The sequence below is a fragment of the Puma concolor genome, chromosome A2 (assembly GCF_028749965.1).
Source record: "Puma concolor isolate L17-30 chromosome A2, mPumCon1.1.hap2, whole genome shotgun sequence".
Classification (NCBI taxonomy): Eukaryota; Metazoa; Chordata; class Mammalia; order Carnivora; family Felidae; genus Puma; species Puma concolor.
The window spans coordinates 107662135-107685005 of record NC_141668.1 but is presented as its reverse complement, the minus strand read 5'-3'; the positions used below and the strand labels follow the sequence as shown (position 1 = coordinate 107685005).

The 22871-nt window shown below is 53.0% G+C and overlaps 1 protein-coding gene across 4 annotated transcripts in view; it reads right to left on the bottom strand.

Moving 5' to 3' along the window:
• Positions 1–22871, bottom strand: part of PKD1L1 (polycystin 1 like 1, transient receptor potential channel interacting) — a 126719-nt gene that overhangs the window by 49562 nt on the left and 54286 nt on the right. For all 4 annotated transcript variants that reach the window (XM_086697127.1, XM_086697128.1, XM_086697129.1 and 1 more), the window contains 11 exons: positions 21698–21775; positions 19437–19579; positions 18245–18365; positions 15209–15320; positions 12945–13140; positions 12164–12220; positions 7558–7770; positions 6475–6717; positions 4688–4798; positions 4419–4576; positions 2910–3010 (listed from right to left, as the gene is read on the bottom strand). In XM_086697127.1, the coding sequence (XP_086553253.1) occupies positions 2910–3010; positions 4419–4576; positions 4688–4798; positions 6475–6717; positions 7558–7770; positions 12164–12220; positions 12945–13140; positions 15209–15320; positions 18245–18365; positions 19437–19579; positions 21698–21775 (1533 nt within the window). The remainder of the gene's footprint in view (positions 1–2909; positions 3011–4418; positions 4577–4687; positions 4799–6474; positions 6718–7557; positions 7771–12163; positions 12221–12944; positions 13141–15208; positions 15321–18244; positions 18366–19436; positions 19580–21697; positions 21776–22871) is intronic.

Here is a 22871-nt window from a genome sequence, read left to right as displayed (position 1 = left end):
GGAGAGAAAAAAACCCAACTCAATACAACCTGAAGTTTGCAAAAAGGCACAATGCACCCCAAAGGTGGCCGGGGCAGGGGGGCTGTGGGTGGGGGACGGTAGTGGGCAGTGGGGGTAGTGGGCAGGGGGGCAGGGGGCAGTAGGGGTAGTGGGAAGGGGGGCAGTGGGACAGCAGGTAGGGGGGTAGGGGGCAGGGGGGCAGGGGGCAGTGGGGGCAGTGGGACAGCAGGTAGGGGGGTAGTGGGCAGGGGGGCAGTGGGAGCAGTGGGACAGCAGGTAGGGGGGTAGGGGGCAGGGGGCAGTGGGGGTAGTGGGAAGGGGGGCAGTGGGGGCAGTGGGACAGCGGGTAGGGGGGTAGGGGGCAGGGGGCAAGTGGGATAGCAGGTAGGGGGTTAGGGCGTAGTGGGCAGGGGGGCAGTGGGACCGTGGGTAGGGGGGTAGTGGGCAGTGGGGCAGGGAGCATGGGGCAGGAGTCAGCCTCTCCAACTCCACACCACCCCACCCCTGCTCTCCTTGGCCTTCAGCCTCCTGCCAAATACCAGCACATCCCGAGTTTGCTGTCGTCCCGATAAGAATAGTGCGGTAACCATGAGGAGGCAGCCGGTCACTTTTGGATGACTTTTATGCTTAGAAACAAAAATATTTGGGGTGCCTGTCTGGCTCAGTTAGTAGAGTGTGTCAACTCTTGATCTCAGGGCTGTGAGTTCAAGCCCCACTTTGGGTACAGAGATTACTTAAAAATAAAATCTTAAAAAAAATTTAACAGTCCATTTATTTAAAATTTGCCCTTAAGATTTTTTAAACACTAATTAATTTTTTTTTTTTTTTAGAGAAAGAGAGAGGGTTCATATGAGCAAGGTGCAGAGGGAGAGAGAGTGTGGAGCCCGACGTGGGGCTTGAACTCTTGAACCATGAGATCGTGACCTGAGCTGAAGAGGGACACTTAACCGACTGAGCCACCCTGGAGACCTGTCCCTAATAAATGATTTTGAGACAACCAACTACTTGTAAAAACATGAAATTAGGGTGTCTGGGTGGCTCAGTCGGTTCTTTGGCTCAGGTCATGATCTCACGGTTCATGAGTTCGAGCCCCGCGTCAGGCTCTGTGCTGACAGCTAGGAGCCCAGAGCCTGCTTTGGATTCTGTGTCTCCCTCGCTCTCTGCCCCTCCCTTGCTCATGCTCTGTCTCTGTCTCTCTCTCAAAAATAAACATTAAAAAATTTTTCAAAAAATTATGAACTTCAATCTGTATCTCACACCACCTGCAGTGAGAAGCATCAATCAGAGATCTAAACACAAACGAATGAAGCAATATAGACACCAAAAGAAAACCTAAATGTGAATGATTTCTTTCAGAACGTGGGTATAAAGAACGAATTTCTAACTAGGACTCAAAATCTAAGAGTAACTTGGGGTGCCTGGGTGGCTCAGTCGGCTACGTGTCCGACTTCGGCTCAGGTCACGATCTCGCGGTCCGTGAGTTCGAGCCCCGTGTCGGGCTCTGTGCTGACAGCTCAGAGCCTGGAGCCTGTTTCAGATTCTGTGTCTCCCTCTCTCTCTGACCCTCCCCTGTTTGTGCTGTGTCTCTCTCTGTCTCAAAAATAAATAAAAAACGTTAAAAAAATTTAAAAAAAAATCTAAGAGTAACTTAAAACAAGTTGATAAATTTTACTCTTAAAAAAGTTTGCAATGCAAAAAAAACCCCAATGAAAACAAAGTAAAAAATATAGAAAAATATAGAAAAAATGTGGAAAAAATAAACTTGAGAGAGAAATGGGCATATATGAATAGGTCACCAAAAAAGGAGGTAGTGATCTTTAAACGTGTGAAATAATGCTGAAATGACATATAAATTGCAACCTTTTTTCTTTTTTTCCCTAGGTTTATGTCGGTTTGAAATTTCTTACAATAAAAAAGTATGGAGGGGTGCCTGGGTGGCTCAGTCGGTGAAGCATCTGACTCTTGACTTCGGCTCGGGTCACGATCTCACGATCCGTGGGTTTGAGCCCTGCGTCAGGCTCTGTGCTGACAGCATGGAACCTGCTTGCGATTCTCTCTCTCTCTCTGCCCCTCCCCCACTGGCTCTCTCCCTCTCAAAATAAATAAACTAAACAAACAAAAACTATTAAAAAGAAACATCAAAGGCAAAGTGTTTTAAACTGCCAGTGAGAATCTGAAGATGGTTAACCATGTTGTCCATGCTGAAAAGAAACAAGGAGCTCACAGTGCCCGGTTCTCAGAGGAAAAGAGATCTGACAGAAACATGAAAACAGAGGCGACAGGTGCGCCAGCTAGAAGCCAATGCTTGTGCAAGGTCCACAGCCCACGGAATTGGTTGGGCCCACATGCTTACGGAGTGTGGACGCCCCGAAGCAGCCAGCCTGTTTCTTGCCTTCCGGGAACAACAGAGACTCAGGAGCCTAAGCAAACAAGGTCGGCCCAGACTGGCCCTGCCCTGCCCTGCTCTGCCTGCTGATGGCTGGGAGAGATCCTGGGGCTGCAGGGAGGCCGTCGAGTCATGGCCCTGATGCCAGGAGGCAGAGCAGCAAACAGGAGAGGCAAACACAAGGTGTCAGGGGAGTAGCCAGCAGAGAGATCCCGGGGGTCGGGGAAGGTCCACCAAAGAGGAGTTTGGAGGGTCCGCAGAGGGTAGCGGAGGCCAGGAAGGGAAGCGCTGCAGAAACTGGAAGCCGCGGGAAGGTGCTGGGGAGAGGGAGACGGGCAGGGTCGGTGACCACAGCCCAGGGCACCGCTGCACACCGGGGTCAGGCTGGACGCACACGGGCCACCTCTGCACATGGCATGACACTTCCACCAGGAGTAGGAAAGTCCCCACTATCTGTGCATGTCTTGCGACAGCTACTGTCATCACAGGGACAACTAAGGCTCGTGAGATCCTGTGCACTGACCTCTCAGAGAAGTGGCAGGGACATACACGTGTACCATGGGCTCATCCCAGACGTAGACCTTTTTCACGAGAAAATCGGAAGGAGTAGGTTTCTCAGAGAACCTAGGAAGGAAAAGCAAAGCAATAGTGTCCAGTTTTGTTTTGCTTTTTTCCTGTTGAGGACCTCTGTCATGCAACGTTGTGCAAGGACAAGGACGCGGGCTGGGACTCCGCGGGGCCACTGTGTGTGTCCCCCGGCAGCACTGGCTCTCAGTAAGAACTACACGCCCTCCCTCCCTTCACTGCATTAAAAATAAAAACTTCTGGGGCACCTGGCTGGCTCAGTCGGTTAAGCGTCCGACTTCGGCTCAGGTCATGATCTCATGGTTCGTGAGTTCAAGCCCCGCATCGGACAGCTCAGAGCCTGGGGCCTGCTTCAGACTCTGTGTCTCCCTCTCTCTCTGCCCCTCTCGGACTCACACTCTGTCTCTCTCTCAAAAATAAATAAGTGTTTTTTGTTTTTTTTTTTTTTAAAAGCAAAGAGCCATGCTTCCCACTCAGTGGGTCAGCTCGTGTGACCAGATGAGGGTCAGCTGACATACACTGAGTCTGTGCTGTATGCGGTGTGGATGTTACCCTGTGGAAGACACACCTAGCTGAGGTGCCCACCTAGGCAGGGCAGCAGGACAGACAGAGGAAAGCTTTGTCCGACAGCTGAAGGACGCGGCCCTCAGGGAGGAGAAATGATCCAGCAGAACCCCGGGCCCACCCAGACGGACGTGAGCTCTCAGTGCCGGCGGCATCTGCTGGCTCTGTTCATGCAGGATTCATTCCTAAAAACCTTCCCGGCAGTCATTCACCTGTGTTCCTTTGTGATTCATCCATAGGATGGGCCTCCCGAGGCCTCACCGACTCAACATCGCTGAGAGACAGGATTCGTTTACCAAGTCTCCTCAGATACATCTCTTTGAACGCATTTTTTTTTTTTTTCTTAGAAAAATAAACAGAAAGTAAGAGGATTCTGACCCAGGTCTACACGGTGAGAGAGAAGTGGATTCCTAATGAGGCCACCGGTATTTGGGCGTTTCTTATGCTAATAAGCTGAGCAGGTAGGAATCCAAAATCAGGAAAAACTTGGCAGGAAGCTTATTCTGTGAGCAGGTGACCATGTCACATATGGCACATAATTCTGTTAGACAATGAGCTCAGGACTGCATTAAAAGTGAATTTCACTCCCTGGGGGCACCTGGGTGGCTCAATCTGTTGAGCATCAGACTCTAGACCTCGGCTCAGGTCATGATCTCCAGGTTCATGAGTTCGAGCCCCAAGCCGGGCTCTTTGCTGACAGTGCAGAGCCTGCTTGGGATTCTCTCTCTCCCCCTCTCTCTGCCCCTTCCCCACTCTCTCTCTCTCTCTCAAGATAAATAAACTTCATTAAAAAAAAAAAATTAAAGTAAGTTTACTCCATAGCTTTTTGCAAGGACTTTGTCGCTGGCTGGAAAGAAACCCTGGTGGCCTCCCCACAACACACCTTACCAGCACCATGACCGGGAACGCTCTTGAAATGGGCCTAGAGAATTCTATCCTTATCTGCAGAGACTCCTGGGGGCTTTCGGAACGCCCGGTGAACCGATGAAAATTCACTGTCTCCCGAAGCAACGCAAAGGTCGTCCTGTTTCTCCTCTCACCCTGTCACCACATGGAAAGCGAGGTCAGCAAAATTTGCCTTGGGAAAAGTCAAGGCACACGAGGCCACGCGGCCTACGTGAAGTCAAGGTGGCTTGGGCAAGACCCCCTCACCAGGCCGTCTTCCTCCCCGAACTCCACGACCACAGGCTCCCTCAGCCGCTGCCTGCTGATGGGCCTTCTGCCAGAGCAGGTGAACAGGGACAGGGCGACAAGCGAGCCAATCTGCAGAGACAGGAGCACCTAGGAGCCAGGCGGCAGTACTGGGCATCCGACAGCAGGGGGCGGGGTGGAGAAACGCGGCTCCCTTTACTGGTTAGGAAGGCAGGACTGTGATTACTCTTATTATATTAATAATTTCTAAAGTCTAAAGTAGTTTCGTTTTTCACTTTAACAGCTCACACCAGAAGAACAGCGGCAGATCGTAGACAATCAGGAAGGTACAGAAAGGCGTACAGAAGAGACATGGATAGCTGGCCTGTGGCGCCGTGGCTCAGAGAACCCGTCTGGGGTGCTGCGTCCCGACCCGTCTCTGTGCCCCAGACACACACTGGGCACGCAACGCATGCTCCTCACTGTTTGCACAGAATCTTCCAAAGTCACTAAAAGCCCCTGACTCACGTAATTTCAACTGGTGATACATGGATAATAATTCATTTAAATCACCAGTGAGCTGGATCCCTCTGTCGAACATTTAGATACATTTCTATTTAGGTGATCACACATAATGTTGTTTTGAATAAATAAGTAAAACAGCACATCTTGCTTTGAATAGCTCTTTTTCCCCTTCCTCCGTAGGCTCAGTGTAGCAGCAGGTCCGGCGCGTGAAGCTGCTCGGAGAACATGCACCGTGGATGCCTGCTCGCCATGCCTCCCTAGAAGCGAGTCTCTCTAAAGAACTGTGCTGCTGCGTGTTAAAAAAAATCATTTTGATTTCTATTTCCTGTTTGTTAATTTGAATGATTTTTGGGGCACCTGGGTGGTTCAGTCGGTTAAGTGACCGACTTCGGCTCAGGTCATGATCTCACAGCTCATGGGTTCGAGCCCCGTGTCGGGCTCTGTGCTGACAGCTTGGAGCCCAGAGCCTGCTTCAGGCTCTGTGTCTCCCTCTCTCTCTCTGCCCCTCCCCAGCTTGCACTCCATCTCTCTCAAAAATAAATAAATGTAAAAAAAAAAAAAAAAGAATAATTTTCATATGCTGACTAGCCATTTCTATTTCCCTAAGAAAATAACAACGGGTCGATGTTTTCTCAGATGAGCATTTTTCACCAAGATAAGCTGTACGTCATTCAGTCATCAGACATTTACCGGGTACCTGAGCCAAGCGGGGGGTGTGGAACACACGGAGGATGCTGACTCTGCCCTCCCAGCTCTCTGCGACAATGGGGTTCTGCAGGTGGTTTCCGGGTGCAGGAGGCGAAGCAGGGGCTCCCAGAATCGCCAAGAGCTGGCCCCACCTTCCCCGACCTCCCCATTCTCACACCCTGCTCTGACTCTGGTCCCCTCTTCTGCCGAGCCCCCCAAGAACCCGGCGGCTGCGCTTGCTGGTTCAGCCTCGAGGTGCCGGTGAGTTAAGTGTGGAAGACAAGAGGTACAGGCTAGTGGGCCCAAGGCAGCCCCGTCTCAAGTCTCACGGAGTTACATTCTTCCTCTGATTTGCAGAAACAGGTAAAATGGCCCCTTCGGCAATACTGAGTGGGCCCAGGTCCCGGGATCCCAGGGAGACCTAGTTTTGCTAAAAGCTTCTTCCGAGAAAACTAGAGCCAACCGTACATTGTAAGCGGCCCCCCTCTTGGACCTGAGCGAAACGTGCCACGCTGACCCCTCTCTTATCATCAAAGCGTAACCCCTGCACGGCAGAGGTGCTCACTCGAAGGGATGGGTCACCCGCCGTATGATACCTGGCCGGGAGCTCGTCGCCCCGGATACGGGTTCTTCTTGAAGAGCATGAGCTGGCTAATGTAACACGGGCTTTGCATCCCCGCCACCGCAGGCCTCTGTCTGGCCAGGCCACCAGGTAAATGCACGCGCACAGGGCCCAGGCTCTGCACAGCGCCCTGATGGTCGTGATGAAGAAGCGTGCAGAACTCCATCTGCCCAGCGCTGACACAGAGCTGACGCTCCTTGGCTGCAGAGAGACCTTCCTGGAACAACAGAGAGTCAAACGCTCACAGCACAAATGAGTACGCAGTCTCGAATCCAGAAGCAGGGGGGAGACAAAGTCATGAAAAGGTAGCTCATCTCAAGGTAGTTTGGACTAGCTAGCTGGTGATACGGGGATATAAACACCAAATACCAATAACACACAACCTGTTTTCTTTGGTTTCGGGCCCTGTGCCTGGAACATTTCATTCACTTTGCAACAACCACTATCCTTCTATTCGTTTTGCGACAACTGCTATACTTCCGGTTTCTCAGCCCATCCAGAAGGAGCCTCAATACTGCATGGTCTTGCTGTATAGACGGGAGTGCGTGCCTTGGGGTTTAGTGCAGGGTGGGTGTGAGGTGAGCAGCTCGTGTTTCTAAATGCATAATTGCTAATCAGTTGCTATGAGGGGAGCATCTGTGTATTTCTGATTTCCCAAGTATCGGTTAAACCAGTAGGTCTGGACAGGAGGGAGGTAGTTATGCATCAGGGCTGCTTTTCACATTAACGCACATTAGAAATCATTTGTATTACTTCACTCTGCTCCTCAAGAAGCAGAAAGTGTGCTGAGAAATGCCGTCTCTAAGTCAGGCACCGCTCCAGACACCCCAAAAGGGACTCTACCAAAACACGGAAGGATGGAACGGAAGCAAAGTTTCATCGTGAACGTTACAGCGTTCGCACGAAACACTCAAAATTCAAGCCAAAAATCTCCGAAGGCGCCCACGACCACCCAGAAGAAGCCACACGGAACTTCAGGAACCAGTTATGGTCTCGGTGTCTAGAAGCAGCCACGAGAGGGGATGGCTGTTACCAACGAAGATGAAGTCTGACTTACCAACAAGAGGGCCGAGATGACCTTAATGCCCTCTTCTTGGAGGAAGCCCACGTTCCTCGGGGTCTCCTGGTCGGACACTTCCCAGATGGCAGACACCAGCAGTATAAGCTCCAGCATCGTGCGCTCAGCCACCGCGGGCCTCCCCGAGAGCAGGCTCTGAGCCAGGAGCGCCTGGGTGGACTTCAGGACGAGAGCTGCACTCGTAAAGCTTACCTGTGGGAGAAGTGAAGGCGTAACCAGTCTCCCTGCACCTGTCTCCTCCATCACTCCTGGAAACAGCAAATGCAGCACCACAGCTCCAGATGGCGGGGTTCGAGCCCGGGTTCTGCCTAGTGGAAGACTGGCCAAATTCAGAGGTGACAATTTCCTCTCTGGTCTTCGGTTTCCTGAGCCATGAAACGACCAGAGAAAATAAGAGTCTCTAATAACCGTTACGCGAAGACGCTGCTGGGTCTGAACCCAGCGACCCTCTTATGGTTCCCCAAGCATCAACGTCTTGCCCTGCAGTGTCCTTTCCCTACATCTGCTGGCAAAATCCTACTTTACTCTCTTTTTTCCTAAACTCCTAATAGGGACCATTTTCAAACATACACGAAAACAGAATAACCCAGCTGTGATTATTACTCATCGACAAGAGATTTTCTCCCTCTCCTTTGGTTTCTAAGAAGATATTTAAAGGGGCGCCTGGGTGGCGCAGTCGGTTAAGCGTCCGACTTTAGCCAGGTCACGATCTCACGGTCCGTGAGTTCGAGCCCCGCGTCGGGCTCTGGGCTGATGGCTCGGAGCCTGGAGCCTGTTTCCGATTCTGTGTCTCCCTCTCTCTCTGCCTCTCCCCCGTTCATGCTCTGTCTCTCTCTGTCCCAAAAATAAATAAAAACGTTGAAAAAAAATTTAAAAAAAAAAAAAAAAAAAAAAAAGAAGATATTTAAAAACGAATTGCATGGTTTCTACTGTTTCCATGCATGAACACGTCAGTGTGTACGGCTGACATGAGAACTCTTTCTGAAGACGTGCCCACGACGCCATTACTGCGCCGGACAGGATTAATCATGATTCTTTCCCATGTATCTTTTAAAACCAACGTCAAGTGCCCACCAGGCAAAGTAGTCTGCATCACTGCCCATGTTTCTGGAGCTCCCTGTCCCCCTCCTCCTTACAGGACCCGGCATATTTACCGAAGCGTGTCTGTTCCCGCGTTTAGCGCCCGTCATGGGTGCCCCAAAGACAGCACTGAATGTGTCCCTCCTTTGTGCCCTGGCAGCTCCTGGCAATTGCCAAGTAAATGGGTATCGATGAAACGAAATTAAGATTCTACTTTCTGACAGCCATGCTTGTTTAGCCAGAACGTGGCTTGGAAACACTTCCTGACATCAAACTCTTTCATCAGCAATGAGATGAAACTCGCCTGGAAACACACTGAAACTGCTATTACAGGCACCACACACAAAGTAACTTCTCAGAATTGAAGTAATAAGTTCTTACTTCAAGTAAAACAAATGCCTTTAAAGAACAGATTATGCCCACTTTTCACACTGGCCATTTTTTTAGCTTATTTTATTTTGAGAGAGAGAGGGAGAAAGAGCAGGGGAGGGACAGACAGAGAGGGAAGGAGAGAATGAGCAGGGGAGGGGCAGAGAGAGAGAGAATCCCAAGCTGGCTCTGCACTGTCACCACAGGGCCCGACGCAGGACTCGAACTCACGAACTGTGAGATCATGACCTGAGATGCAACCAAGAGTCAGATGCTTAACCGACTGAGCCCCCAGATGCCCCAACACTGGCTACTTTTTAATCAAAACTATTGGAAATGGTTTCTGCAAATGACAACCCTGCTAAGGTCTGCCCACACTGAGGCCAGGACCGTGGCAGACCCCAGGGTGCACAGACAGGGGAGCGGGACCTATGCAGATGTCTTCGGCTTCCACCAAGTCACCCCCCTGGCCTGGGGGAGTAATTCCATTCCCAGGTGTCCAGAGCCCAGGAGCAGCCCTGTGATGGGTCCTCTCAGGGGGATGTGATGGGGTGCGGGATGGCACTTACGGGCAACATCCTTGATGAGTGGTGCCCCTTCTCTCTGCCTCTCTCCAGCCTGGGAAGCGTCGGGGGCACGGGCTGACAGGACCCAGGGTGCGCGCGTCACCCTGGGAAGCCCACCCGCTGACACCTGTGCATGCGCGCATGACGGGGACAGGCTGCTGACATGCCAGGATGGTCCGCTACTTGTCCCAACCCGGTGTGAGATCCTAGCAGGCTAAGTCGCCTGGAGGTCAAAGACAGGCGTGCAGAAAGTGATCACCAGTCAGAGGTGCTAAAGCGCCCTAATGCGGTCACTTACAGACTTGTCCAGAACGAGTGAGCTCTGCCTGCGGGGCCCTGGAGAGCCCACCGAGAACGCACCACCTGAACCTAGCTTTGGGGGAGAAAATGGTATCTTCCCCGGGAAGAGCGACAGGAATGTTCCAGGCTGAGGGAGAACATACAGGTTCAGGGGTGCAAGGAATATTTGCTGACAGGAACATGGCGGGTGGCCATGGAAGGTGCGAGAGGAAGTGCAGAGGACGCTGAGCAAGTGAAGCCCAGGTGTGAGATGCGGGAGAACGGACTCTGTCCTCAAGGTTCTGGGAAGCCACCAATGCCTTAAAGGCAGAGAGCGTCACTGACTAAAGTGTCTTCTCTGAGGTCTGCTCTGGGCAGTTGTGGGGATGTGTCCCTGCTGGGGGCCAGCCTTCCTCCCCAGGTCACTGACAGGGAGCAATTCAAGGTGATGCGGACGTGGATTGGGCAGGAGGGAGAGAACAAGGTGACAGTCATCCAAGTCCTCACTCAGTCCCTCGTTCCTGCCACACCTGTGTCATGGGCTGGGCTGGTGTCACAGCCCTGGTTATATGGGTGCAGAGGAGTGAAAGGAGCTTGTATTCATGAGGGAATGTTCTGGAGGCAGTGGGCACAGTTGGAGAAGCAGGGAGCACAGTAGGGGAGATAGGGAGCACATCGGCAGAGGTAGGGAGCACAAATGGAGGGGCAGGAGCACAGCTAGAGGGGCAGAGAGCACACTTGGAGGGGCAGGAGCACAACTGGAGGCACAGGGAGCACAGCTGGAGGGGCAGGGAGCACAGCTGGAGGGGCAGGGAGCACAGCTGGAGGGGCAGGGAGCAGTCGGAGGGGCAGGGAGCAGTTGGAGGGGCAAGGAGCAGTTGGAGGGGCAGGAGCACAGCGGGAGAGGCAGGGAGCACACCTGAGAGCACAGCTGGAGGGGCAGGAGCATAGATGGAGGGGAAGGAACACAGCTGGAGGAGCAGGGAGCATAGCTGGAGGGGCAGGGAGCAGTTGGAGGGCAGGAGCAAAGTGGGAGAGGCAGGGAGCACAGTGGGAGAGGCAGGGAGCACAGCTGGAGAGTCAGGGAGCAAAGCTGAAGGGGCAGGAGTACAGCTGGAGGGGCAGGAGCACAGTTGGAGGGGCAGGAGCACAGTTGGAGGGACAGGAAGCATAGCTGGTGGGGCAGGGAGCAGTTGGAGGGGCAGGGAGCACAGCTGGAGGGGCGGGAGCACAGCTGGAGATGCAGGGAGCATAGTTGGAGGGGCAGGGAGCACAGCTGGAGGGGCAGGGAGCAGTTGGAGGGGCAAGGATTGGAGATGCAGGGAGCACAGATGGAGGGGCAGGGAGCAGAGTCAGGGGTTACACAGAGGAGTTCCTGGGCAGGACAGGGGTGGAGACCATCAGTTCAGCAACATCACTGGCCTTTAATTGAAAAGGCCGTGATGAGATCCTTGTGCACCTGCCAGGCAACGGAGAAGGGAGGGGCCCACAGTGGTCACAGGCAAAGAGGCTATGTGCCCAGAGGGGTCCCTCGAGGGGCAGACCAGGCAGCACGGGAGTCTGCAGGTACTGGGTCAGGAGCAGGCTCTGTGGTGAGGTGGGGCAGGCAGCCAGATCCCGACAGCTTACCTGTGTGTGAGTCACGGCGGGCCGAGCCCGCCTTCGGCAGGTTCTGCTCTGAAGAGGGGCCACCACCTGCAACCACACAGGGGCCCGCACGATGCCAGGGGGCAGCAGTCACACTGCTACAAGGGAGCGATGAGGCGGCCCGGATGGGATCGAGCACAAGTAGGGGGTGAGCCCTCCTGGCTGTGGAGCATCCCTGCCAGGGCAAGGGGGGGCCCTGGAAGACAGGCTGGGCTGCAGCTCGCTCTGAGGGCTGGTGTAGACGACCTCGGTGGGGTCTCCTCTCCCCTCCCAGTGAGCAGGCAGTGAGAACATCGGGGAATGGGGGCAGTGGGGCCAGAGATGCGAGGAGAAAGAAGGCGCGGACTGGAGAACCCAGCACCCAGATTACTAGCAGAGAACGACCCCCTTAACCAGAAGTATGTGTAGTATGGACGACACCGTCGTAATGCGTCTCTACTTTGGGTCTTCAAACTTCTGTGTTAGGGAGACCTTACTGCCTCATGCTCTGGGATGCGCCGTGCTATTCAGGTGAATTTGCGAGAGAAGTCCCGTTTCTAATTCAAGGGTCAAACCCTATACTGTATGTTCTTCAAGAACGGACAGAGATCCTCCCAGTTAGGCACAAAAGCAGGAAAATACACTTGGCAAGAAACAGCACTCACCTTGTGAGGGAAGCGCAGGAGGTCCCTGAACAGGAGAACAGAATCAAGCATTTCCTCCTGACCCAGAGAAACAAGCAAGCACAAGAAGGAGGCAAAAGGGAAGGTTACTTATGCTTATTTAAAGTCAAACAGTTCACCGTGTGGTCCTTCCTGCAGCTGGAGCGGATTCCGGGGCTCTGAGGCGAGGGACCGTGGAGGGACCCAGGGTCCCCTTGACCTGAGTTTCCCAGGGGGAGCAGGGTGTCCGCCTCCCCCAGCCCACCTGGAGTGTGACCGGAGGGGAAGGAGAGGGAGGGCAGAGCTCAGGGAAACTTGGGACAAGGGGGAGAGAGTCCCGGAGGAAGGAACAGCACCAGTTCAGGAAGGATCAACACTACAATGACACATGTTCTAAGATGCGGCGTTCTCTAGTGGCAATCAGGGACAGCAGGTGCAGACGGGCAGTGACCAAGGGCAGTGACATTTGAACACACGCCCATTTCCTTAGAAGCTGCACATAATCATACACGTAACTCCGGCACGTCACTGACAAGACACAGTCAGATGGGTCACTTCACAGTGACCTGCAGTGGTAACCACCTTGCACGGCCTCTCTTGTGAACCGACAGCATTTGTTTGTGGAAGAATGAGCACACGTGACAGAGGCCACAGCCTCGCGCCCAAGCCACGCCCTCCCGGTCCTCTTTCTTGACTGCTTTAGTAAGGCCGCTTGCTGGTGAGTCAGGCCCGGCTACCCGATGCCCATGCACAGGTACCGAGCGTGCCCTGCCCCTGATGGTACCTGATCTGTGGAAGGCAGTCTGCATGCGGAAGAAATCAGCGCATCCTGTATTCGTGACCACTGGCCGCACGGGGGACTTCTGTCGTCTGCAGGCCAGCGACTCAGGATCCTGGCGATCATGGTGATGTAGTTCCTGATTTCTGCGTAACTGCCCATCAGCTGGAGGGTGGACAGGTGCTTCAGGCTGGAATTATATCTGAAGGAAATTGGGGAGTTATCAGGATTGCTCCGACATGCTGGGAACCTCTTCGGCCTGCCTACCGAGACAGGGGTACTTGTGATAGAAATCTTCTTGGGCGGGTGAGGAGGTCGGGGCAGACAGAGAATGGCTCAGAGGAGAGATGGTCTGTGCAAGAGAACTAAAGAGACCCAGTGAGGCAGCACATCAGAACTGCACAAAACCCTTGATCTCCGGCAAACAGAACGACAGAGATGCATTGTGGCAAACGAGAGGGTACGGTGCGGGGCTGGACGCAGACGGCAGTGTGGCTACAGCAGGCTGAAGGTCTGCACACATCCTCACAGTGGAGCTGGAAGACAGCACCCACAATCACAGCGCCGTGCACACTCTGACCGGACGGTATGTCCTTATGCCGGACTTTGCACCATGGCTAAGAGGGGTCTGTGCCCAGGGCGCAAGAGTAACTCGAGTATGGAAATCAGTCAAGGTAATATACCATGGTAACAGATGGATGGACAAAACCCACTTAATCCTCTCGATGGATCTAGCAAAACACAGACAAAATCCAACACCCTGTCGTGAAAAAAAAATACTCCAAAGCTAGGAATACAAAGGAACTTCTTGGACCTGAAAAAAACACAACTCCAGGGAACCTACAGCTAAGGTCATGCTAAATGTTCGGGAATGTTTCCCCGCCACGATCGGAAGCAAGACCGGGATTTCCACACTTGTCACTTCTACTCATCACTGAACTGGAAGAGTCTAGCCAATGCAGTTAAGCCAGAAGTAAGAAATTATCCAGATTGGAAAGGAGGAAAACTCTATTTGCAGATAGCATGCTCTTCTATGTGGAAAAACCCAAAGAATGCGTTCAAAAACTGTTAGAACAGACATGCGAGTTTAGCAAGGCTGTGGGACACAATTGTATCTCTATACACCAGCAATTAAAATCCAAAATAAGAGAACAAGAAAACAACTTGATTTACAATAGCATGAAAAAGAATGAAATTCTTGTAACTAAATTTGACAAAAATATTCAATACCTATACACTGGGAACTATACAATGTTGCTGAAAGAAATGAAAATCTAAGTAAAGGGAAAACTCTGCTCATACATCAGAAGACTTCATATTCTCAAAACGATGATATTCAAAATGACTCAATGCAATCCCTATAAAAATTCCAGGTGGCTTTTTGCAGAGATTAACAATAACCAGGAGATCCAGGATAACCAAAAAAAATGTGGAAAAAGAACAAAGTTAGTGGATTCATGCTTCCTGATTTCAAAATTCACTGCAAAGCTACAGTGGTTAAGACAGTGTGGCAGTGCCATGAAATCAGACATAGAGATGAACAGAGCATTAATTGAGACTCCATAGCATTTACAGGCAATTGATTTTTGACAAAAGGACTAAGACAATTTAATGAGTAAGACTGACCTTTTCAACACACAGCACTAGAAGGACTAGACATCCCTGTGTGCAAAAGTGAACCTGGAGCCTTACCTCACACCACATACACAAGTTAGCTCAAAGAGGATCAGAGAGCTCAGGGTAAGAGAGAAAACTAGAAATCTCCTGGAAGAAAAACACTGGAGTAAATCCTACAGCTATACCAAAGGCACAAGCGATAAAAGAGAAAAATTAGGATGTTGAACTTCATCAAAATTAAACACTTTTATGTTTTTTTTTAAAGGTTTGTTTATATAGTTTAAGGGGGGAGGGGCAGAGAGAGAGAGAGAGAGAGAGATAGAGAGAGAGACAGGGAATCCTAAGCAGGCTCCGTGCTGTCAGTGCAGAGCCCGACGCTGGGCTTGATCTCACGAATCGTGAGATCATGACCTGAGCTGGATTCAAGAGTCCGATGCTAAACCCACTGAGCCCCCCAAGCGCCCCGGGACTGTGTTCTGTATATGGCTGAACGAGTGGCACACAGATGATGTCTCAGTACGATGATTTCTTTTGCTCATCCTGACAAGATAGGACCCCAGGAGCCATCGTTTACTCCACCCGTGGCCGAGCGGGGGAGACCCGGCCCCGAGGAAATGCAGGCACGCGCCGGGGTCTCTGTGCCGCTTACTCACATGTCCTCGTCCAGGCAGAGACCCCCGTGGAGACGGGGCAGCACAGTCACCGCCACGGCACACGGCTGTGCCCGGGAGCCCGAGCCATCTGTGATCTCGGTGGACAGCATGACTGGAAGGGAACGTAACAGAGGATACCAACACCTCAGGACCCAGACTGTCTACTGCCAGCCATCACCAGAACAGTAATGACACCGTGCATCACAACAGAGTGAGGCGTGAGCGCTGAGTGTGGCTGCCCCATCCTAGGGGCGAGGTCTGGCGTTCCAATGTAAAATGCCCCACAGCAGTATGGGACACTGAGCACCAGAGAGCTGGGGACACGGATGCAGTCACAAGAGGCAGCAGAAGCAACAGCCACAGGCCACAGGAGCCAGGAGGTGGTTTGCTCACTCCCACTTCCTCGGCACTCGTCTGACCTGCAGGCCCTGGGAGCCGGCAGCTCAAGGCCACTAGCAAACGGGACCGGTCCCACCTGGGAGCACTGGGCCTGGGAGCACTGGGCCAGGGGGAAGATGGAGCTGTGGGAAGCCCAGAGGACAAAAGCCACAGTCCGCAACGGAGGATTAGGCGTTGGGGTAACATTTTAAGCCGCTCCTAAATCACGTACAGAGACACGGCAAGTCTGGAGAAAGGCAAAGGAAGTCTGCGTGAAGTCATGGGAGCGTGGTCAGAAATGCCTTTTCTGGGGCGTCAGAAACTCCGTCCTGTGGTGCAGGCCTAGGGTCTGGGGTGTGGATGACACTCACCACGAAAGCCACGGGGCCAGCCACAGGAGTCACGCAAAAGAGCAGAACAGAGGCATGTCATGGGCTTTCATAAAAGCATCTCAACCCAAAACACAGGGCCCAGGATTTGGGACTTAATTTTGAGGGTTGTGGTCCCTGGACCCTGGCCACCCCATCACCCCTACAAGCGAATTCTGGACTCCCCCCTGTCCTAGGACTCTGAGCCCGTGGATACGGGGAGGCCCCATGTCAGCTGCGAGAGAGCCGGTTTAACAAGAGCTGCAGGGACCCCACTGCAGGTGACGTGGCCCTCCCGCTGAAGCAGGGGACTCAGGCAAGGCAGCGGGAGCCGGCAGAGTTCAGGTGGACCCCACCCCGACCCCTGCGGCTGTGGAACCTTCAGTCCAGAGATGGAATGGGCTGGGATTAAGGGTCTGCTGCACTGTATTCAGTCTGCCTGCGTTCCCCCTCGTAGGAATCTTCAAGTCAGGTCCTCGAAGGAACAGATCATCCCTGTGTCGACAACTGTAACTCCTGTGGGGTCTTTGGAATGACCTGGGGATGTCACTCACCCTGACATTGCTCAGTGACGGTGGCCTGAAATATGGGTCTACAAATTGATCCCACATGGGGGCACCTGGGGGGCTCAGTCGGTTGAGCGTCAGACTTCGGCTCAGGTCATGATCTCGCAGTTCGTGGGTTTGAGTCCTGTGTCAGGCTCTGTGCTGACAGCTCAGAGCCTGGAGCCTGCTTCGGATCCTGTGTGTCCATCTCTCTCTGCCCCTCCCCTGCTCATGCTCTCTCTTTCAAAAATAAATAAACATTAAAAAAGCAAAACAAAAATCCATCCAACACAGAGCTGAGGCCCTGCCCTGATGTCCTAGGTGGGCATGTGCACAGCCCTATGGTCTGCACACCCCTGCGGACGGGGTCCCACATGGCCCTGTGGGCAGGAGTCTGGAGAGAGGCACTGCCCAGTCTGAATCAAAGCATAGGGCTTCGTGCCCAACACCAGGAAGCAGGGGAGCCTGCGGGGCGAGCATCCATTTGGAGGAAACTTTCCAGGAGACAGAAGGTGCGTGTGGTTTCATTCTGGAAGGAGTGAGGCAGGCCCTGAAACCACCTGCAGCCATCACCGCGCTCATCAGGACACACGGCAGATGTGCCCATCTGAGCGGATAGGTGTCCAGCTCAGAAGGCCTTTGCTCAGTGTCACCCACCTACAGCCAGGAGAAGGTGCACATGTGTCTAACTGGGGGTCAGGGAGGCTTTCCTGAACTAGACACCTTTCTGGCTGGGGTTCAGGGAGAGAGGAGGTTTAAGCAAACCAGGTGGATGAACCAGTTGCAGACGTCAGGCTGAAATACTCTCAGGTGGCCAGGTCAAAGAAACTTCTGGATGAGTGACTCTCAAACTTGCCTGCATGTCAGAATCATCCAGAAGGCTAAAAAACACCCTGTCAGCCCCCGAGATTGACGTAACAGGCACGGTCCCGCAGATGGGGCCGCTTTCCTCAGTGGTGGGGTATCTAATACGCGCAGCGGAGGGAGGCCACTGTGGCCGGCTGAGAATGGGGCAGCCCGCCGGCACAGGGGTCGGGGAAGCTGCCAGCATCGTGGAGCTCTTTTTGCTCTGGGAACAACACATACTCAACTCTACATTCCCTTACCCCTGTGTTTTCTTCGCGGCGGGAGCCCCCCCATTGGGTTCTGTCTACAACCAATGCAGGATTCACCAGAGACCACATGTTTTGTCAGTAAACAAGGGACAGCTTGGTCTCAAACGTTTAATCCATACTCACAAGATGTTCCCTGGCACTTCAGCATTTACACTATATCTCAGCTGTAATTTTAAAAGAAATTTATTTATAGTTTCGCTAATGTCTCTACACTAGAAAGTAGGTAATCCACCTCATCTAAAAAGCATGACACTTTTCCAGATGAATAAATAAGAACTTATTTTCTAAATTAAAAAAAAAATTTTAACATTTATATATTTTTGAGACAGAGACAGAGACAGAGCACGAGCAGGGGAGGAGCAGAGAGAGAGGGAGACACAGAATCCGAAGCAGGCTCCAGGCTCCGAGCTGTCAGCACAGAGCCCGACACAGGGCTCAAACCCATGAAACTTGATATCATGACCTGAGCTGAAGTTGGGCGCTCAACCGACTGAGCCACCCAGGTGCCCCGAGAACTTATTTTCTAGATGCATAGTTTTAACATTTTGTAGTTTGGGGAAACCAGGGGGAAGGTTTAGGACCGTAAGCAAACACAGCCAGCAACCCACACCCACGGCCTGACTGACTTACCTTTATAGTCATCCAAGGGCTCGCCTGCGGGCAGCGCAAAGTAGTACTGGGTGTCTGTCCCGTGGTACAAAGTGTGTCTGGACCCGTTTCCTATCCGGTAACTGAATTTGTAATGGAAGTCCTAGGATCCGTTCCACGGAGAACAAAAAACAGTGTAGAGGTGAACAAACTGAATCACGTCCCCAGGAAGTACACACCCCTGCCTCCTTCACTCCACCCGAGGGCACTGTTTATACACAGGCTGGGGGCAGATACTAACTTTGTGTCCCCCCGAATGCACACACGTGCACACACGTATGGGGTCCAGAGCTGAGAGGACCCCACACACTGGCTGTGCCTGTCACTCAGGGTCGTGTGCTCTCCTGGCCTGGGGTCTCCCAAAAGTCACAGAGGCACATGTGGTCTGGGCCTCCTCGGGCTGAAGGGGACACAGCAGACAGGAGATGGGGGGGGCTCGGGCAACTTGTTCTTGGTGTCAGAACAGGGCATTTGGACAAACAGAGAGAGAGAGAGAGAGAGAGAGAGAGAGAGAGAGAGAGAGGCAAAGCAAGAAACAGACTCTTAACTACAGAGAATACACTCATGGTCACCAGAGGAGAGTGGGGGAAGGACGAGGGTTAAGGATGCATTTGTGATGAGCACTGAGTGTTGTATAGAGATGTTGAATCAGGGGCACCTGGGTGGTTCAGTCGGTTAAGCATCTAACTCTTGATTTCGGCTCAGGTCGTGATCTCACGGTTCATGGGTTGGAGCCCCGCATCGGGCTCTGTGCTGACAGTGCAGAGCCTGCTTGGGATTCTCTCTCCCTCTCTTTCTGCCCCTCCTCCACTTATTCTCTCTCTCTCCCAAAATAAATAAACTTAAAAAAAAATGTTGAATCAATATATGGTACACCTGAAACTAACTCTGCATGTTGACCATACTGGAACTGATATAAAAACTTAACTAAAAAAAACAACCCAGGACATTTGCCTGGGCCCCAAGGGAGGCCAGGATCCGACCCTCCAGGGACACAGGCGGTGGGTTCTGAGGGAAGGGGCAGGGTGGGGGAAGGAACGGGTGGTGTCTCCCTGAGCGGGTGGAGGGCACAGCCACGGCACTCCTGCCCCCAGACCCCAGGGTTAATGTCCCACAGCATCTCCCTGGAGAGCCACCTCTGCCTCTGGGACACACTCGGGGCAGCCGCGCGTACCGGTCTCCCTGACATGCAGAAGATGCTGAAGACGGTGTGTGCCTCGAGGCCACGATGTGGCTGCACTTGACAGGTCACGGCCCACGGAGCTGGCCTGAGCGTCACGTAAAGCTGAGCTCGCCCCAGGAAGCCGTGCTTGGAGGCTGTGGAGGAGAGCGTGACAGAGAACTACAGTTGCACGAACGCACGGTCCCAGTGGGACACTGTGTGGCTGCCACCGTGCGATCCCCAGACAGTGGCATCGGCGTCGCCTGGGAACTTGCTAGAGATTCGGATTGGGTCAGAGCCCGAGTGGGGGGACCCAGTGGCGGGTGATTGCGACATGTGCGGGAGGGGGGGACCCTGCACGCGGCACCTGTCATGTGACACGTCCACAGGCACTCAATGTGCAGGCAGCCACACCCAGGCCCGGGGGTTGGGAGGCACACGCAGATCATGCAGATGGAAATCAAAGTCTTGAGCACAGACACTAAATGACACAGGGCTCCCCCTCACCGCAGACTCGCCACCCCCCCCAACCTGGGTCCTCTCAAAGTCTCATCCACAAACAGTTACGTGTGGCTGACTTGAATTTAGCACCAATGCCATTTTTTATGGCTTCTGTCAACTGCATTCATATGTAAATACAGAGTTCAAACTCCCCAGGGAAACACACATAGTCCAATATGCACAACCATGGTTCCCCAAGCATCAAACATTTTATTTCCCATTTGCTACCATGACTGATGATTAGTCATTAATCGTTCCATGTTTGTTCCCATGACGCAATTTTGTTTTGTTTTTCCACTTCTGATGTCTTTTTCTTGAGGTGCAACATCTAAGAATGAGATGTATAAACCATCATCCTAACAGCAGGTGCCACACTGGAGATAACCTCGTTTACCATCCCGCTCCAGGGTCATGTGGACCGTGGAAGTCAGCTGGGGGCCACGGCCCGGCCTGGTGTGGGTGGAGCCCAGGGGCCAGCGTGGCTGCCGGGGCGGCACAGCGAGGTGAGCTGGGACGAGCTGGGCCTCTTGCACAGAGGCCGAGTCTCTTCCCCCCAGAAGGAGTGTGACCCACCTGTGAAAATGGCCCTAAGGCTCGTCATTTGGACAAATGTCAGCAGCAAAGGGAGGAAGGGCTAGCCAATGGTTGGCTCTGTGGTATTTGGGAAAACACAGGGAAATGCTTCTCTTGTACCAAACACAGGCACCTGGGGTTTAGTCTCTGAACGCCCATGGAAGGGGCAGGACGACCTTTGCAACGATGTCAACAGAGACAGGGGGAACAAGAATGAAGCCCAGGGACCCTGCCGGCCCTACCAAGGGGTCTCACAGGGAAGTCAGCCTCGTGCTACATGCCCAGAAGAAAGGAAGCCAATGCAGAATACAACACTTGAAACGCACCAGGGTGTCCACGAGCCCAAAAGTATGGGTACCGACCCAAACCCATCCCTACGTGTAAACCGTCAGAACCTCTGTGCTTCTTCTATGGAACTAAAGACCTCTAGGGGGCGCCTGGGAGGCTCAGTCGGTTGAGCGTCGTCGGACTCTTGATCTCCGCTCAGGTTGGGATCTCACAGGTCGTGAATTTACAGCTTGTGAGTTCGAGCCCCACATTGGGCTCTATGCTGACAGTGCTGGGCCTGCTTGGGATCCTCTCTCCCCCTCTCCCTCTGCTCCTCCCCCATTTGCACGTGCTCTCTCTCTCAAAATAAATAAATTTCAAAAAAAACCCACAACAACTCTCTAGAAATGGGGCAGAATGTCCAAAAATGACCCCAAAGTCAGATGTCAGATTGAGTCACGGGAAGGCCAGAAGGGACACGGAACAGGACGCGGGGTAAACATGTCATGTATTCAACAAACGGTGTCCACAGAACAACAGAAATGCTACCTCGTTGGGTTTTAAATATGTGGAGGAGTTATCGACCAATTTGCAGGGAAAGAAGCAGCTAATGCACTTGTCTCGGACAAAATAAAATAAATACATATGTAGTTTTCTGTGTGTGTGTGTGTGTGTGTGTGTGTGTGTGTGTGTTTAAGGCAAACACCTCAGCCTTTACTGTGACCTAAACACCCAACTGATCCCTTAAGGATCAGAAACACACAAGGAGGCAACAATGAGCAGTGAGTGACTGTGGGGATGGAGGGAGGGTCAGGACACCCGGGACAAGAGCTCGGGAGACTCTGAAGTGGCTGAAATTTCCAGAAAAAACATGAATGTAATGAAACCCCTCATCATCCCCCCGACCGGGTCCAGCTGACAGCGTAACATACCCACAGAGGCTTGCAGGACGTAGGTCTTCCCAGGGCTCAGTGCGAATGGCTTGATTGTCACAGTCTGTCCCGTGATACCTGCGGAGAAGGGGCACACGGAAGCCGTCACGGGAAAGCTCTGAAGGCAGGGGAGCGGGCAGACACCCTGCACCTCCATAGGCAGGGGTGCAGCAGGCTCCTCCCTGCAATGCCCCCAGATGCTCGTCACCCGCCCTCTTTACGGAGCTGAAATCTCTCCTCCAGCGTCCCCTGCCCAACAGCAGTGACCCTGACTGGGGGTGCTGGGAGTGGGCCCAGGGTCACACTAGGCTCCGAGGGAGAGACGACGCTGGTGAGAGCTCACTCTGCACCGGTAGCATTAGGTCCAGTCTCCAAGCCGGCTAGTTTGCACATTCAGTCTGTCCGTGAGGGTGATGAAGAAATTTCAAAGCAGGGGGGCCTGGGGGGCTCTGTCGGTTAAGTGTCTGACTCCTGATTTCCACTCAGGTCATTCGTTCTCAGTTTGTGAGATGGAGTCCTGTGTCTCTGCTGCCCTCCTCTCTCTGCCCCTCCCCTGCACTCTCTCTCTGTCCCTCCCCTGTCCTGTCTCTCCTAAATAAATAAATAAATAAATAAATAAATAAATAAATAAATAAATAAATATTTTAAAAAGAAGATACTTCAAAGCGATTTTTATATCTTGCAGGAACCCTGTAAACCATTTCTGAAACCTGGGTGTGACCGCTGTCCCCTGGGGACTGGGTCCCTTCCCTGGGGGGCAGGGGCTGACTCTGAAGGCAGGAGGGACCCAAAATACAGGCTGGTGGTCTCCACAGGGAACCATGGCGGGGGGCAGGGGGAGAGGGGAGGAGGCAGCCGTGTGACAGCAGTGAGGTAGACGTGGCCCCAGGCTTCCCCACAAGAGGCCTCAAGCCAGCACCGAGTGGAGCCAGTGCGTCACAGAGCGGGGCCACCACGCCCACTCCGTGGGGTGATCGTCCTCCCTGTGGAGGTCGCGGCCTCGGCCTGGCACAGGCTGTTCCATGTGCAGACAGGGCTCCTGGGGCTACAGAGGCCAAGTCTGCCCGTAAATGGGGCCCCGTCTGCCGTCCCCAGAGGGACACATACAAGGAGAAAAGGCTCAATGACCCCAAGTACTTCTGTGTGGAAAGGAAATGTGGCAGAAGAAAGGGGC